The sequence below is a fragment of the Liolophura sinensis genome, chromosome 6 (assembly GCF_032854445.1).
Source record: "Liolophura sinensis isolate JHLJ2023 chromosome 6, CUHK_Ljap_v2, whole genome shotgun sequence".
Lineage (NCBI taxonomy): Eukaryota > Metazoa > Mollusca > Polyplacophora > Chitonida > Chitonidae > Liolophura > Liolophura sinensis.
Window position 1 is genome coordinate 6,521,108 of NC_088300.1, and position 17,009 is coordinate 6,538,116.

The 17,009-nt window shown below is 37.4% G+C and overlaps 1 protein-coding gene and 1 long non-coding RNA gene across 4 annotated transcripts in view; one reads left to right on the top strand and one right to left on the bottom strand.

Annotated features, from left to right (window-relative positions):
- LOC135466519 (CSC1-like protein 2) overlaps window positions 1-14,879 on the top strand; it is a 43,001-nt gene extending 28,122 nt beyond the window's left edge. Inside the window, 11 exon segments of the mRNA XM_064744043.1 lie at window positions 45-434; window positions 861-967; window positions 1,567-1,653; window positions 2,626-2,688; window positions 3,707-3,869; window positions 4,903-5,008; window positions 5,475-5,642; window positions 5,880-6,001; window positions 6,636-6,683; window positions 10,681-10,719; window positions 11,073-14,879. Of these exon segments, the coding sequence (XP_064600113.1) occupies window positions 45-434; window positions 861-967; window positions 1,567-1,653; window positions 2,626-2,688; window positions 3,707-3,869; window positions 4,903-5,008; window positions 5,475-5,642; window positions 5,880-6,001; window positions 6,636-6,683; window positions 10,681-10,719; window positions 11,073-11,195 (1,416 nt within the window). The 3' untranslated portion in view covers window positions 11,196-14,879.
- Window positions 317-16,362, bottom strand: LOC135466521 (uncharacterized). 3 transcript variants are annotated; one of them, XR_010444126.1, is made up of 4 exons: window positions 16,235-16,362; window positions 2,984-3,042; window positions 2,330-2,503; window positions 317-419 (listed from the first exon to the last, which is right to left on the bottom strand). It is a non-coding gene; the product is annotated as an uncharacterized LOC135466521 (long non-coding RNA). The 3 variants fall into 3 exon arrangements; XR_010444128.1 differs by having other exon boundaries at window positions 2,330-2,533; XR_010444127.1 differs by lacking the exon at window positions 317-419 and adding an exon at window positions 1,669-2,066.
- Window positions 16,363-17,009: the final 647 nt, after the last annotated feature.

Genomic DNA, 17,009 nt, shown 5'->3' on the forward strand with positions numbered 1-17,009 from the left:
GGGCTGAAGAGGATAGTTTTATCGTGTGTTGTTGTTGTAAGCAGAACCTGTCTCTGAAGGAGTGGAAGTGGTGGCTGAGGGCCATCATCCTCAACATCCTCCTTGTCATCTTGCTCTTCACCACACCCATCATTATCATGTGGTGTTGTTATTGTTGTAGGGAGAACCTGTCTCTGAAGGAGTGGAAGTGGTGGCTGAGGGCCATCCTCCTCAACATCCTCCTTGTCATCTTGCTCTTCACCACACCCATCATTATCATGTGGTGTTGTTATTGTTGTAGGGAGAACCTGTCTCTGAAGGAGTGGAAGTGGTGGCTGAGGGCCATCATCCTCAACATCCTCCTTGTCATCTTGCTCTTCTTCTTCACCACGCCTACCATTATCATGAACTCTCTAGATGAACTCAACTTCCAGAAGAACCTACAGAAATCACATGTATGAGACTGTGCAAGGAATCACTGATTGCAAAAACATATAGAGATTGCCCATGCTGAAACTATGTGTAGTTTTCAGTCAAACTAGTTTATACAACCCATTTCTATGCATTTAACTTTGTCAACGTAGTTTGTGAAGGAATTCAGAGATCTGTTCATAAAATACAAAATTACACATTGGAAAATGAAAATGAAGATTTTGACTTCGGTTGAATACCTTTGATACTCTGTACCTTTACTGTTTGTAATGTACAGTTGGAGGATATTGGCTATGGAAAGGCAGCTCAGTAGAATATAATTGAGCAACGTAAAATTATTAACCATCTTGTTTGTTTAGATTCCAACTGTACATGAAGGGAAGTCAAAAATTGTAATTGTAATGTTAAGGCCTTATAATTGAACATTTCTATTTGATGTTTTTTATCAGAGTGCTGTGTTGGTTGCCTTCCTTCCCACCATCTTGTTATGGACATTCTCGGCCCTGCTGCCTAATGTGGTGTATTACTCAGATCAGTTTGTTGGACACTGGACAAAGTATGTCATCTAATTCAGTTGTCTGTTACTGTGTTTATAGGCTTACATAGAAAGGGCTACAGGGCTTATTAAGCGAGTTCTGTATAGTGTGAGCATATTCATTTCTGAAGCCAATCAGACATGATGACATGTCACAATACCTAGTTCTACTGTAACTCAGACAATGATGCGCTATTCTGACTGGTTAATCAGCAGAGGTCGTGGAACATGTCATGACAAAATATCGTCCAAGGTTATCAGTACTTGAATCTGCCATGTCAAGTATTTGTCTGTGCCATGTCTGTCTGTATGTTTGACTGTGTGTTCATAATACCCTAATTCTTCAACCTTTTCAACTGCCTCCGCAACCAATATTTTGACACATTCTGAAAGAACTATGGGGTGGAAAGAAATAATTTGCACACTTTGATGAAGTAATGACAAACGAATAATTTTTAGTCTCAATTTCATAATAATTGTACGCATTAAATTGTATCCACTGAAAGAAGGCTTTAGTTGAAGATGTGGTATGTGTAATCCCTGTGCTGACTGATTTAGACAGTGTACTTAGAGTTCCAATGTGCCTGTAATGAGTTTCCTTTGCTCTGTGTTGTCCTCAGAACTGCTGAGCATCATTCCGTGATGAGAAAGACATTCATATTCCTGCTGCTGATGGTATTGATTCTGCCTTCCCTTGGCCTCACCAGGTAAGTCAGACTGGCACGCTGTCCATTGGTACAGCTAGGGAAGGGTACGGTATATTCCTGCTGCTGATGGTATTGATTCTGCCTTCCTTTGACCTCACCAGGTAAGTCAGACTGGCACGCTGTCCAGTGGTACAGCTAGGGAAGGGTACGGTATATTCCTGCTGCTGATGGTATTGATTCTGCCTTCCCTTGGCCTCACCAGGTAAGTCAGACTGGCACGCTGTCCAGTGGTACAGCAGGGGAAGGGCACGGTATATTCCTGCTGCTGATGGTATTGATTCTGTCTTCCCTTGGCCTCACCAGGTAAGTCAGACTGGGACGCTGTCCATTGGTACAGCTGGGTTCGGCATGTGATATAAAATTTCACTCCAAAAAGTGTATTTACCCTAATTCTTTCACCTTTTCAATCACCTCTGCAACCAATATTTTGAATCATTCTGAGAGAAACTGTGGGGTGTAGAAATATAATTTACACATTTTTATGAAACTTGCCTCTCTAATAACACAAACAAATCATTTTTAGCATTATTTTCATAATAGTTGTATGCATAAATTCAACTGAAAAAGGGCTTCAGTGGTTGAAAATTTTGAATATTTACAGGATAGACGTAAATAATTGTTGCAAAACGTTATTTCAGTGCTGAAACTTACATTCTCTAGTAGAATATCACCTCACCTTCCAAATAAACGTCAAAACATCCTTCAAAGATCGTCAGATCTTTCAGAATCGGTCAAAATGCAACAAAATTTTACGTCATTTGGTACACGTAGTTGGGGCTGTATTCTTATGGGTAGAACGCAGTTACTGTCTGGTCACCAAATCTGTATTTGTAGCCAGGATTTCACACACCTAGGACAAATGGAGACTGGTGGAATACTACTGAAAGACAACAATGAAAACAAGAACTGTTTTTCTCATAACTTTGCTTGTACTGTCTTTGAAATCTTGTTTTCTTCATGTTCCTGTTACAGTGCCAAGGCATTGTTTGAGTGGGTGGTGATTGACACCACAGGCAATAGGAAGTACCGTTGGCAGTAAGTCTCTTCCTCTCATTTCTCACCTGTGTTAGGATTAATTTGGTAGAATATGGACAAACAGGCTGTGCGTTTGCCATCATGCAAGTAGTTAGAAATTTGAGCAAAACAGTAAGCTTTTAAGAGGGTTATATCAGCATAAAATATTGATGCAGAAAACTGGTTTAAGCCTTGTTACAAATTAGCAGACATGACAAACATACCTGTAGGTCAGTGACATTGAATCCATGAAATATGTCCAAAGTAATTAGTGGTAGAGAAGAATGAATCAAATTGTCAGAGTACAAATACTTACTGTTAGCTCACCTTTAGAAAGTACAGGCGTAGCTTATGTCATACCCTGAGCGTCGGTTTCTGTGTCCAATAACAAGGAAAGCAGTGTTAAACAAAATGTCAGGGGTTGTATCTCAGAAAATACTGCAGGTGTTGAGATCAGGGTTTAAACACTTGTAGAGCACAGTAACAGGAGGGGGATATTCCATCGTTGATACGGTGTGTACATATTACATACTGTAAATTACTGAATTCCTGACTTGTATATTAGAATCAAAGTTGAACCAAAAAATTAGGGGTGGTATTTCAAAAAGAACATTATGCATTTACGTCAAGTTTTACATGCGTGTAAAGTATAATGACACAAGGGGGATATTCCATTGGTCATGCTCTGTGTGCATGTTAAATACAGTAAATTTCCATGACAGTTCTTAGGATAACTGTGGACAGTCTCCTGTACAGTAATGTCACTTGTTTTACCTAGAATATAGCCTGGAAGGTTTTGAAATTTGTAAATACTTTTTTTTATGGAATGTGTCACAATGCCATATTGTGGGTAAATTTTGTTGAGACCAATAGTATTGAAGATAGTTCACCTGGAAAACATGATTTCTGTGAGAATATTTCTTTAAAGTTACATAAATTTAACTTCATAAATTTATTATTTATTTATTTATTTTATTGTTGTTTAATGAAATACCCAAGAAACTTTATACATGTAATTAAGTTTTATGTTGCATTACAGGTGTATATTCCTGGCGGGAAATGGAGCTTTCTTTGTGAACTACGTCATCACATCAGCCTTCATTGGCAGCGGTCTGGAGTTGATCCGCTTCTCTCAGCTCTTCATGTATGCCCTGAAGCTCATTTGCTCGCGGTCAGTCGCGGAAAAGTCTACAGTCAGGAAGGTAACCACGCATCACTATCACTTCCAGACATTTTGACGCGTGATTGCCGAGCAAGGTCTTCATCAAGGAGGCACATTACTGTATTTCGCCTAATGTTCAGGAGTTTTCAAGTGACCCATTGGCTTGATTCCGATTAATTCATCCACATTATGGTCCACTTAAGTGTTTTTATGAAGTTTGATTAATTTCTTATCAGAAAAAGTGTTGGCATTAAAAGTATTGTTTTAAGGCCTGTATGAGCTTCTGAAAGTGCATTGTCACATACTAAATGTTACTAATTATCGTTTTAAGGCCTGTATGAGCTTCTGAAAGTGCATTGTCACATACTAAATGTTATTAATTATCGTTTTAAGGCCTGTATGAGCTTCTGAAAGTGCATTGTCACATACTAAATGTTACTAATTATCGTTTTAAGGCCTGTATGAGCTTCTGAAAGTGCATTGTCACATACTAAATGTTACTAATTATCGTTTTAAGGCCTGTATGAGCTTCTGAAAGTGCATTGTCACATACTAAATGTTACTAATTTACTTTTCTCGTAACTTTTTTTGAAAATGATATTTTGTGGGTTTGTAATGTCATTGGGTGAAGTGACTTGGACAAAAAGTTATGAAAACTGATCAGAAAGTATTCTGAAAGGCCCCAATCAGGCACACGGGTAGATTGCATTTCATTCAGACTTAAAAAGTATTTCCATGTTTAAAAAATGAAGCAAAAGAAAATTTTGTGGGCCAAGTCAGACATGCCATTAAAACTACATGTATGTGTGTATTTAAATTTCTTTTATGATAAGAATTATTTTCCAAGAGAATTAAGTATTGAAGCTTAAGGTGGACTTCATTATAATATAGTGATAAGGTTAGGCACAAAACAATTAAACCCAGTTAATCCATTCAGGAAAATTTAAAGTTCAAACATTGAAGTAATTTTTAGCACCAGAAGTTAAACTGGACTTACATTGTTGAAGATATTGTGTAATGTATGAGGCTCTGTCATACCATAATGACCATTCCTCATGCTTCTATGATTTCAGTCGGTGGTGTGGGACTTCCAGTTCGGGATTCAATATGCATGGATGCTGTGTGTGTTCACAATAATCATGACCTACAGTATACCGTGCCCACTCGTCATGCCTTTTGGTAAACTTTGTCTCAAATCTGCTCAGATTATATGTTATTGTAGCAATGAAATTTTCTCTGATATTTGGTCTTCTTCCTAATGAATTGGTTAGGTAGTTGCTAGTAAGTTAAAAAAGTTATTTCAGCCATTTATTTCATTTTGTGGCCTTTTAAAATTGTTGTTAAGTGAGTCATCACCAGGTATACATGTGGACTAAACTTATGAGATGAGCAGGATCAGCTGCTTATTTTCACGATCACCCCATTAACATTGAATGGGGGGAAACAGTCAAATGAGACTTGATTTTCTATAAAAGTTACATTTCTACAAAAGATATTTAAGAAACTTTGGGAAAGTGGTTCTGTATTGCTGAACGAGTGACTTGATTGATCATTACACAGGTAAATTAACCTTCAGTATGGCACTGATTAGTACTTGCTTATAAAGAAGGAAATGAGTACCTATGCTCTGATGTTCTCCCCTCAGGTATGGTGTACATGGGCCTGAAACACCTGGTGGATCGTTACAACATCTACTTTGCGTATGCACCTTCCAAGATTGACAAAAACATCCACACCAGTGCTGTTACTTTTGTCATCGCTGCTGTTATTTTTCTACAGATATCTATTGTATTCTTCTCGGCCCTGCGAACAGGTTTGTTTCTCTATTATATCCTGTATGTGGAAGGATCTTCGTTGTGTTTTTCTGAAGTTGATCAAATTCATGGTGACCATTGTGTTTGGAATAGTCATACCCATTCTCATATACAGAACTTAAGGAAAAGTGCTCTTCCTTGGTCTGTGCCAAACTTTAAAATAGCTCTAGTTATGAGTTGTGAAGGTGTGTACGTTGTTAACTAGTTACATAATGTCACTTTGTTGTTTATTTCAGTGGAGCTACGGTTAAACCCAGTGTTCATCTTCTCTGCTGTGGCCCTTTTCATTACACTTGTTGTATTCTTTGGCCGAATATTCTTTGGCTGGTTCAAGGGTCTTAGCCCAATCAAATACAAGGTCAGTGTTTTCTTTTCCCTCACTCCATCAACTTGATATTTCTGTATTATGTTTAACCCAACCATCAAGGATTCTTTAAATATAGTAGTTTCTGAATACAAAAGCATCTAAAATTTACAATGTTGTTTACGATAAAAGGGGAAGTTTCAACAGAAAGAGGAAGTGGACGTTGTAAATCCCACGATACATCAAACCAATGATCTCCAATCCTGCTCAGCACCTCTGGTCTGTAGTTATAGTCTTGTCTTAGCCTGCCTGGGTCATGGTTGTGGTGGGTTATGTACCAGTGCATGTGGATAGTCCTCTATCCATAAGTGCGTTAGTCTGATGGCATGGGATTAACTCACAGTGGTGCGATTTGCCTTTAACATGCTTCCTGAAGATGTCATTGTATATGAGAGTGGTGAGAGAGGACATGTTGTATGGCTGACTTCATGGCTTATGCAAATATTTCTATATCACTTTTGGAGTGCGTAAATGACAAAAGGCCTGGGGACATTGAAGAAAATAAAATAAAATGAAGATGGCTGTGTTGAACAAGTAACTGATTGGTACAGTTTAATTTGACATTGACTCGTACCTTGTGTAGAGGTAAACAACACTGCTGTTTTACACTCGCACTATTTGTACACAGAATGCAGGAAGTAAGACAGGGTCAAGGTCACCCAATGAGGAGACTCAGGTTTGTACACTCTGTTACCATGGTTACCAGTTTGTATAACCCTCTAACCTGTTAACCACCATCTTGCTTGGTCTGGTATTGGTGAAGGGCTTGCCGCCTCCATGTGGGTGTTTTGTACCAATAGTGAAAATGGTGATTTGCATGGTAGAGTTTGAAATGTTTGTATTATTTGGTACAGGTTCTGTGGGTGCATGATTCAGTGTAGCCAAGTTTTTAAATGTCTTTGAGGTGATAGTGGTCAGCAGTAAGAAGTAAGTGTTAAACGTGCAGTTTACCTCACCTGATGCTTCAGTCCTAAACATTGCACAGGATAAAACTGGAGAGTTTTTATTACAAGTTTTGTCATATTTTTTTGGTTGAAAATGGCAAACATTTACATGTACCGTTATGCGGGAATATCACAACATGAAGTCAGTTGCAGGTAAAGTTATGAGGAATAGTTTAATATGAATACAGGTAACGTGACAAATAAAACAAAAAATCTAGTTTTGAAGGTGCAGCCGGTGGCCCACTTTCACAAAAATCACATACTCTGTACATACATTTTTTTGCAATTTTTTAAATCTTTTTGCAGTATTATGGCATTTTCAAAGAACAAAAAGTTAACAATCAGTTAAAATTGACATACAAAATTTTTGTGTGTAAACAGTGGTTTTAGTCGGCATATTTTTTCAGAAACTACTAAAGCTTACCTGTAATTGCATTGTTGTAGGTGCTCAATCTTAGTGCTAAGATACCCCCCACTGCCCCACCCCACCCCACTCTGATGCCACCCACACATACACAAACCAGGGTTCTTTTTGCACTGTAAATGTTTAAACTTAGGTCAGAACAGATTTAAGTAGCTAAACAGTACAGCTTGCTCCTCTTGGGTGAGCTCAGTATTATCAGGCAGTAGCATTAGATGTACATTAGGAGTTAATAAGGTGAGTCATGCTGAGGATTTGTCTTAATGAACATGTGTTCTAAGTGTGGACACATGGTAAGGCTTGTTTGAACCTGCTGTGAGTGGAAAGGATAAGTAAGTCTTATAATAGTCTCATATTGCACTTTTCAATTTTAAGCAAAAGCATCTTTGGATAGTAACAAATGTACATTAACTAGTTAGCCAGTGTATTCCCAGCAGCTTCGTGTATGACAGATGTGAAAGTTGCACCTTGTACATATGTATCTAGTAGTTGCTCTACATTTAAAAATTCCGAGGAATTGTTTATAGTTGGTTAACGCTATCTTATGTGTGTGCTGTTTTGCAAACTGATGTGAAGCATGCAAACATTGCATGGTGCTGATCTACATGTTGATAGGTAGGCACCTGGTCATGGTGAACTCATAGTAGTGCTTTTTGTAGAGTTAAGGTGTCAGTAATGTATCTTATTTAAAAATTTAATAGACTGCATGTAAATTAGTTAAAATTTACATATAATATACTACATTGTAGCAATAACCTAGGCTGTTTAACCATGCTATTTGCCTGAAGAGTAGTAAGTCTTACGTCAGAATTATGTCTGCTCTGTTTGTATTCATTTCAAATCTCAAAACTGTTCTATCTTCTATTCTATTTTTCGTATTTAAGGTGTTTGTTTCAGTCCGAAGAAGAGGTGGAAACAGCTTTTTCTTGCAAAAAAACCTTTAACATGTGGAGAGTGTTTGGACTAGTTCACATTTATTCTATGGAGGGATCTTGGAATTTGGAGATCAATCTCTTTTGTTGGTGAAAAAGTCATACTGTAACATGTGATATGTCTAAAATATTAGGTAACTTTTGTTGACATTAATATACCAATTACACTTCTCGACGTGTTCCAGAGGAACAAATGACAACCCTGTCCATTAAAATCTTTTCACGTTAACAAATGCTCAACTCCTCAATTTTATCCAAATTACTCCAAATAACTTTCTATGAAACTTTTTTCAGACGCCCATGTTATAGTAAATATAATCAGAAATACATGTAGTTGTCACATGACACAGTAGGAGATTTTTTTATCTTTAATGATGAAAGAGTTCCTACTCAAAACTCTGCAGTTCTGTGCGAAGCGGCATGTTGTTGTTGTACATTATGTCATTGTTTCATATGCTTTAAACTGTTGAGAGCGATCTTGTACAGTGTTATGAGCATTGTGATACAGTCCCGATCAGTTAACTATAGGCTTTGAGTTATTTAGTTGAAAGTGATTTAATGCCAGGCTCAAATGTAGGTAACTTTCATGATGATTAAACGACAGGTTCATGGTTGGTAGAAATTGTACCCCGGACAAAGCCACGACAAAACCAACTGGATACATCCATTGGTCAATGGCTGATAAGCTGTGGTGAGACTTCAGATCTAAACCATTATCAGGACACATTTTCTATGTAATATTTCCACTGTCAGGAATTGGGAAACATTTCATGTAATTCCAAATCCTGCTGATCAGTGTTAATTTTTATCCGAATCATTATGATAGGATAGACACATAAACAAGTCTGTGTCTATGTTATAACATGCAAATCTGGCTCTAAATCTGGATTTCGCCTTACATCAATATCATACCTATAAACACAATGTCTTACACATGTAAATCCACAGGACATTCCCCTTGTGCAGAGTGACTGAACTTAGGAACAGATCCATCAGCATGATTCTCAATAAGAAATTCACATACATGTACATTTCTCTTCAAATTGGGTTTCAGTTATAATATAATAAACTTCATTTGCAGAGGGCTATATATACCCTCAGTGCACACAGTACGGTGATCTTCTTGGAGGCCCTCTCACACACGTAGGCACTCTCACACATGGAGGCACTCTCACACTCGAAGGCCCTCTCACACACGAAGGCCCTCTCACACACGGAGGCCCTCTCACACACGGAGGCCCTCTCACACACGGAGGCCCTCTCACACACGGAGGCCCTCTCACACACGGAGGCCCTCTCACACACAGAGGCCCTCTCACACACGGAGGCCCTCTCACACATGGAGGCACTCTCACACTCGAAGGCCCTCTCACACACGAAGGCCCTCTCACACACGGAGGCCCTCTCACACACGGAGGCCCTCTCACACACGGAGGCACTCTCACACACGGAGGCCCTCTCACACACAGAGGCCCTCTCACACACAGAGGCACTCTCACACATAGAGGCCCTCTCACAGACGGAGGTGCTCTCATACACATTCACAAAAAATATCATCCTATAGATAAAAAGTTTCTGTTATGTGGCATACCAGTAGTCTTCTGATAATGAATGCTTGGAACAATTTGTCACTGTGTACCACTTCAGAAACATTTTTTAACAGACAGTGTTCAGTAGAAAATAATGATAAAAATATCACTGATAAAAAAATCATTATCTTACAGATCTGCAAAAACTGTATTGAATTGAATGTTACAATTTACTGACATGCTTTGTTTTTGGTTTGACAGTTGTTTTTGGTTATACTAAATGTTTTCTTTGTATATTTCCTGCTGTATGCTCACATTTATGTTGGAGCCTCCAGTGCTATTGTATGTCATGGGAACATTACTGGCAGTTGGGAAGCTGGTTAACTTTGTGTAGCTAGTATAGTGTAGTTTTACTGATGATGGGTTTGGGAGATAACACATTGGTAAAAATCAACAAGAACGTTATGACAGTAACATAATAGAAATGGTTACAACTCTAATATTTTGAGAGATTAAAAAAATTAAATCTTGTCAAGGGAACAAGAAATTTGTCAGTCAAGCTTTTTTTAGCAAATATTGTGTTAGTTTTCTGCTTTAAATTACATTCCAGCACCTCATTTTTTATCATTTCAGCAGTTTAATGATGTTGTTTAATCATGTCAGTTACTTCATTACACTTGTTTAAAAGTTGATTGTAGTTATTATTCCTAAATGATACAATGATGGGTTATTCGAGTGTGTAGAATGTTTCTTTGTAGATGTCCAGAAAGGCCGTTGTATCTGTAACAGCCCACTGGTAATATGGTTACAAGAACCTAATGTCAGTTGTTACTGTTTTGTTTTTCAGCCTTTCAGTGACAAAGATACAGAAGGAACACAGGACAAGGTAATTTCTGTCTTCATTGACTAAGATTTGAGATAATCACGTTAAAAGCCAGTGTACATGCTCCCTCACAAATAGAGAGACTAATGGGCCACATAGTGGTATAGTATTACATGTCATATCTACTTAGTATTTACCTTGTGCAATGTCCTTATGGTACAGGAGAGGTAAAAATCAAAATTATAAACAAACACTAAAGAATGTTAGCTTTATGCACATGTATCTCTTCAATCCCTTCATAAAATACCAAGAATTGTTTATTTCCCAGTGTTCTGTTGTCAGAATTACTGATGGTGGACTGTACATGGTTGGTATGTGCTTTTCTTAAATGTGCTTTTTATCTTTATGCATTTTAGCCTTTTGTCCCAAGTGTGCTAACGGAGTCTGGTGCAGATGATCAACCTCCCGACGTGTCAACCTTCACCTACGGCTCAACAGGAAGCGTTAACATGGGGGATGGCACTACAGAGAGTGGCTGAGAGGGGAGATAATTCTAAAGGGGAAAAAAGGAGGGATATTTTTGTTATAAAAGTTACCTTCATTTTGCAATGATACACTTGAACGGATGTAGTACCTTACTTTATGTACGTGGCACGTAACGTTTGATCTCTTTAACAATATGCTGACCACAGTTTTATTCAGAGAAGCGAGAAATTTGAACGTTATACCTGGTTATGTTACAACCGTATGCTGTGAGATACTACATGACTATCATGCAAGAACAATGATAATCCAAATCATAAACTCAGAATCTAGGTGGTTTATCAGGAAATGTATAATTTAGATTTTCAGCTTAGCCAGGGCAGATGCTGTAGTCAACAGTACCCTGCCAACTCCTCTGTGAAAACCCTTTAAATATGTCATAATTTTTAAAATGTTATATTTATTATTAAGTCTTTAGGATCTTGCCAAAAGCAAAATGACAGATCTAAGTGATCTAAGAGTGATATTCTTTTATGGTGTTTACAATCTTTAGTACATCTGGTTTAAACTCCATTACAACATCTTGCTATTTATTCATGTGATTTCCTAATTTACATATTTGTAGACCTTCTTTGTTTTAAGGTAAAGTAATTAAAATGCTGTTTTCTGTTTATTCTAATACTTAAAATGAAGTTTGTTAAAAAGTTGCTGTTGAGACTTTAAAAACAACATACCACCGCATGATATCATACTCACTTGTAGTTTGTAGCCTTTTCTAACAAGGTTGCTTTGGTGACTGGGAACTGCCAATCAACTGACATGATCACCTCTGTATTTAAGCCAAACTTTTCTGATGAGCTAATAGACGTCCTTCATATTTCCGATTTTGTTCTACAAGAAACAACATTCTACATCATGTCAGGAACATTATATTTGTTGCGTGACAGTGGGAGACCTGAAGATGAGCTGCGCAAAAGGTGAAGTTTAACAAGTTCCCCTTTCATAGCTGATGACGCTACATTCTTGTTATCTCCCTTGATCTCACATTATGGGTAATTGTGTACCATAAATAAAATAATACAAAAACTATGTGAAGTGAACCATGTTGTTTTAACGTATCCTCATGCTTCAAGACTGTCGAGTCTTCATGCCTTTTTTTAAAATCATTCATTTGCTGAAAACTTTTTTGTGCCAAGTTTAAGTTACTTGGTGAGGTACCCCAGTATAAACTGGGCACTGCCAAAGTACTTCATCATGTACATGTACCTAAACCTTGACACTATCTGTGGGAAACCAATGTCCCCAACAAAAGTAGGCCTACCGTAAACAGAGCACTGCCTGAGAAAAAACGTGCAGTGTCCCAAAGAAGGTAAGCCTACTTTGTTGGGGCCATTGGTTTCCCACAAATATACTAGTACACAATTATTTTGGGGATAAGTACAAAGTTGAAGACTTGGCATTAAGTCAAGTCTGGTATTAAGTCTTCAAGCAGATTTGAACAACTGGGCCGTGGACGGTGCTAAGTTCACTCCACCCACAAATCATACTGCCTTTGTGTATATACTTTTCAGTACAGCAAAAGAGAAACACTTAAGAAATAAATGATTACAAATTATAGGTGTAAAATAATACATTTACAGCTCTGACTAAAATAGAGATTTTGGAGTGATTTTAGCTAAATACTTGTGAAAATACAATTGTATTGTACTTCCTCCTCTAGTTGCTATTATGATCATCTGACGTTGATTTGTGTGTTATACGTAGCTTGCAGTAGTCACACTTTTCTGGAGACTGCAGTATTATCATTGTGATATTTAACAGTAGACACTGCTATGAGTAAGACTGCACAGCATTGCATGGGTCTGGCCGTCATGGACCGCTTTCTGATTATTGTAGTACAGTGTATTTGTACATGTAAAGTTATCAGGGTTGTGGTAAAATGCAGTTATTGTTTCGATGATATGCATTTCTGTATTTGTGATTAAACCTGATAGGATTATGTCTTTCTGTTGTTACCTCTTCTTATGTGTTTATCATATTTATACGTTGTTGTGAAGTGGTATTCTTACTTGATGTTTTAACAATTTGTTACAGTTTTGTAATAGCATAGGTTCAAGACACTGTTGTGTAATATATGTAGTTATGTTTATATGTGGGTAAGTGCATGATTCTTCAGCAAATTATGTCTAAAAATGTACAGAAATTACTTTAAAAAAATACACTGATTTTGAATTTGAAACTGCATGGATGGTATGGGCTTACATGTATTATGAAGTGGAGAAAATATTGTGTCATTGCCACTTCATTCCTATGATAAACTTCTCCAACAACAAACTGTACAGAATGGTTGGTTAAGTATGTTATGTTTGCGCAATGCGAAAATTATAGCCATCAGAAAATATCTTGAGGGAAATATCTTACGTGGAAAAATAATGAAGACATTCCTTTGATTATTAAAACATTCTTGTGGTCGTTTGGTGGTGACAGCTGAGATATGTTCTGTAATGTGTATGATACAGCTGACAAGTATTGTTTTAGGAATAATATTCATTCTTCTTCTATAAGAGGCTGATCTGTTTAAGGAAGTACATGTAATTAATTGTTGTAATGATCCAGACCTATATTTTTCATAAATTATTGGTTAGAGATCGCTTTTATCTCCAAGTGCACTTTCATCATTGTCAAAAAAACATAAAATAAGCCCTTCTCTATGAAATAATGGTTTGATAGTGTGGTTGTGTCCTCTTTACTTCCATATGTGTGTTGACCTGCATAAGCTCCATGCATAATACCTTTAGTTACTGTCAATATTTTCTGGCAGAAATGAGTTCTGCCCATGTAGTTAGTGATCAGTAGCTGTGATTGGTGGTGTATCGAGTATATGAAATGTGAATATGCTTGAACAAAGATAAGTCAGGTAGTCCTTATGGTAGTTGATGTTTAAGCGCGTATATACGGTAGATATTGTGATGTACCTTCTGCCTATCAAGATACAGTGATATATGTATATATATATATACATACATACAAGTAGATGTGCATGGGGTGATGCAGTAATGTTGTGGTTAATAAGCTTAAGTTGAGCTATTTCCATGCATACTGGATCACATCAGTTTTTTTACAACCAAAATTGTGATGTGACATAATTGTGAAAGCTTAGATATCATATTCGTATTGTAAACTTGCGAAAAGTGTTTTAGCAGAAACTAAAAATTATGTATGTATCCATTCTGTGACTGTGTGTCTGTACAATTTTTCATTCATGACTGCATTAAAATGAATATTTAATGATATTACAAACTTACGATAGCCATCATTCTGCAGCACTTGAGGATGTTTATAACACCAATCCACAGTAAGTTGCTGATTTAAGAAAAAAACAAATAATGTATGTAAGCATTTAGCTACTTGTTTGCATAATATTGTGTTAATTTCTCAGTTGTTTACCAATACAATAATGTGAATGTGCTGTGTGTGCCAAGGTGAAATTCAGGATGATCTTGCTTGGCCATGCATTTGTTATCATAACCAATTAGAAAGGTAGGAGTCTAGCTCAAACTTTGTTATTTGCTGCTTTCTCTGAATATTGTAGGGTACTCCATCATGGGGGTAATTGTCAGCATATTTCTTAGCTTGTAGTGTACAGCTTGGACATTGATGTTATAATGTTATGATATATTTTAACATTTCTGGCTGATGCAATAAACCATTTACTTTAAAAAGTGTGTACTGTCAAGTGTCGTTATTACATGTTTTAATGGAATATTCCTCGGGTTAATGTAATGGTAATTTGCTTGAGAATGCTGCTCAATCATCAGAAACAAAATCATGAATTTGTATTTATGAATGGTCTTCCATCCTAAATACATGGGGAAAGAAGGATTCAGTGGTAAGGAGCTCACCTCCCAGCTGTTAACACATGGGGTGTGGGTTCAATCCCAGGCTTGAACATGGAATTTGTGGATTGCCTTGCTCCAATTCACATTTAGCCTTGGCGACAATGAGAAATCAGCGTCACTTATGAGGCTCTTTGCACAGTCTCTGTACGTTTGTTGACAACCACTAATATGGTGCGTATCTACAGTACCTACGTACTTAACTTCTGACGTCACACATGGGAAAATAGAGCAGTATCTTGCCAAGTGTCTGGTTCCCAGGGCATTTTGGTCTCCTCCACAAACAAAACTGACTGCTATCATTCATGTGAAAAATTCTTGAGTATGGTGTTAAGAAATAAATTTATAGTTATTTATGGAATGACATCTGATATGCCTTCAGAAGTTACGTATAGCCTATAGAATACTTCACGTGTTGATTCAACTGAAAATTATATAAATGTATCAGGGAATTACAAAAGTTATATATCAAAATCCAACGTCAGACATTGAGTGAGTGAGTGAGTGCTTGGGGTTTAACGTCGTATTTAACAATTTTTCAGTTATATGACGATGAAGGAATCCTTAGAGTGCATGTAATGTGCCTCCTTGTAGGACGGATTTCCATCTATCTTTTATATAGTGCTGCTTCACTGAGATGCCTTACTGAAGGCAAGTATGCCGCCCCGACCAAACCCTTATATTGATACAGGTCAACCAGCTGTCTTCATGCTGAACGCCAAGCAAGGAGGTTACAACTTCCTCTTTTGAGATCTTAGGTGTGACTCGACGCAGGATTGATCCTGGATCTACTGCTCCCGAAGCGGACACTTTTCTAGCTACGCTATCAGGGCCAGTATCAGACATTAGGTCTCTGTCTTTAAGGATAATGAGTATGCAATACTGCACAAGTGCTGCACACCATTAATGAGCAATAAGACAAAAACATATTTATAAACAGGGTGTCATTGTAAAGATAACATGCAATGTTAGCTTTCGTATTGACAATAATATTAATAGTTCTGAAGTGATGTCATAGCAGCTCTGAGCCAGTCGTTAGCAAACTCTTCAGTCAAGTTACTAGAGTACTGGAAATGAAAAACAAACCAAATTCAACCCAAGCCAGATAGGCCTTGAATAAGATTTTGGCATGAATAATGAAAAATATTGCTTCTGTGTAAGTATTTTTTTTCTCAAAAAGTAATCAGAATGTGCCTAACCTTCAATGTGATGGTTTCCTTGTCCTGTAGAACTTGAAACTTTAGAAACCAGCAGAAATCAGCATTTTGATCATGTAGTTCCATTTTATTTAACACATCCTTGTTCTTGGGAGGAATGCTATGAATTGTCAAGACAAATGCTGTAAAAGCTGTTACAGCTTTTACAGCATGCAAATGTGATGGTTCTCAGGTTCATGGGTGGTGGAAAATGGTTCTTTGGTTAAACAATTCTTTCTGAATGTACTTTAGAAACTACAAATTTAAACATATCTTCTGACTTATTCCGCAGAAACAATCAGGTATTCAGTGAAGTTGGGTTTGAACTCGACTCCAGACTTGCTGTCATTCGAGTCGATAAACTGAAATATTTTCGAGCAAAAAAAACACACATTGGCGTATAAATGTATACACCCATATATGAGAGGTATAGTCTTCATGTAGTAACGAAGGGTGGAAGCGTAAAAATAGGTTATATATTTACACATCAATGAGCGAAAACAGTGAACAACAGAATACAGTCGTGTACATACAATGCACCGCAGTCATGCAGCTCGAATTTCCCGTCTACTTGGTGTTATTATATGTATGGCCCACATGTAAGTCGTTCAGATGAACTTGAATATTAAAATACTTCGTTGCGTTGATTTACAGCCAAATGTTCGGCCACGTTTCAAACTTCCATTGTCTCTCAACCTGGGGTCTTCACCTGTTGGATATTGTGTATACCAGGTATAATATTAGCATTGACGTTCTCTGGGCCTATTACAGCGGGGAC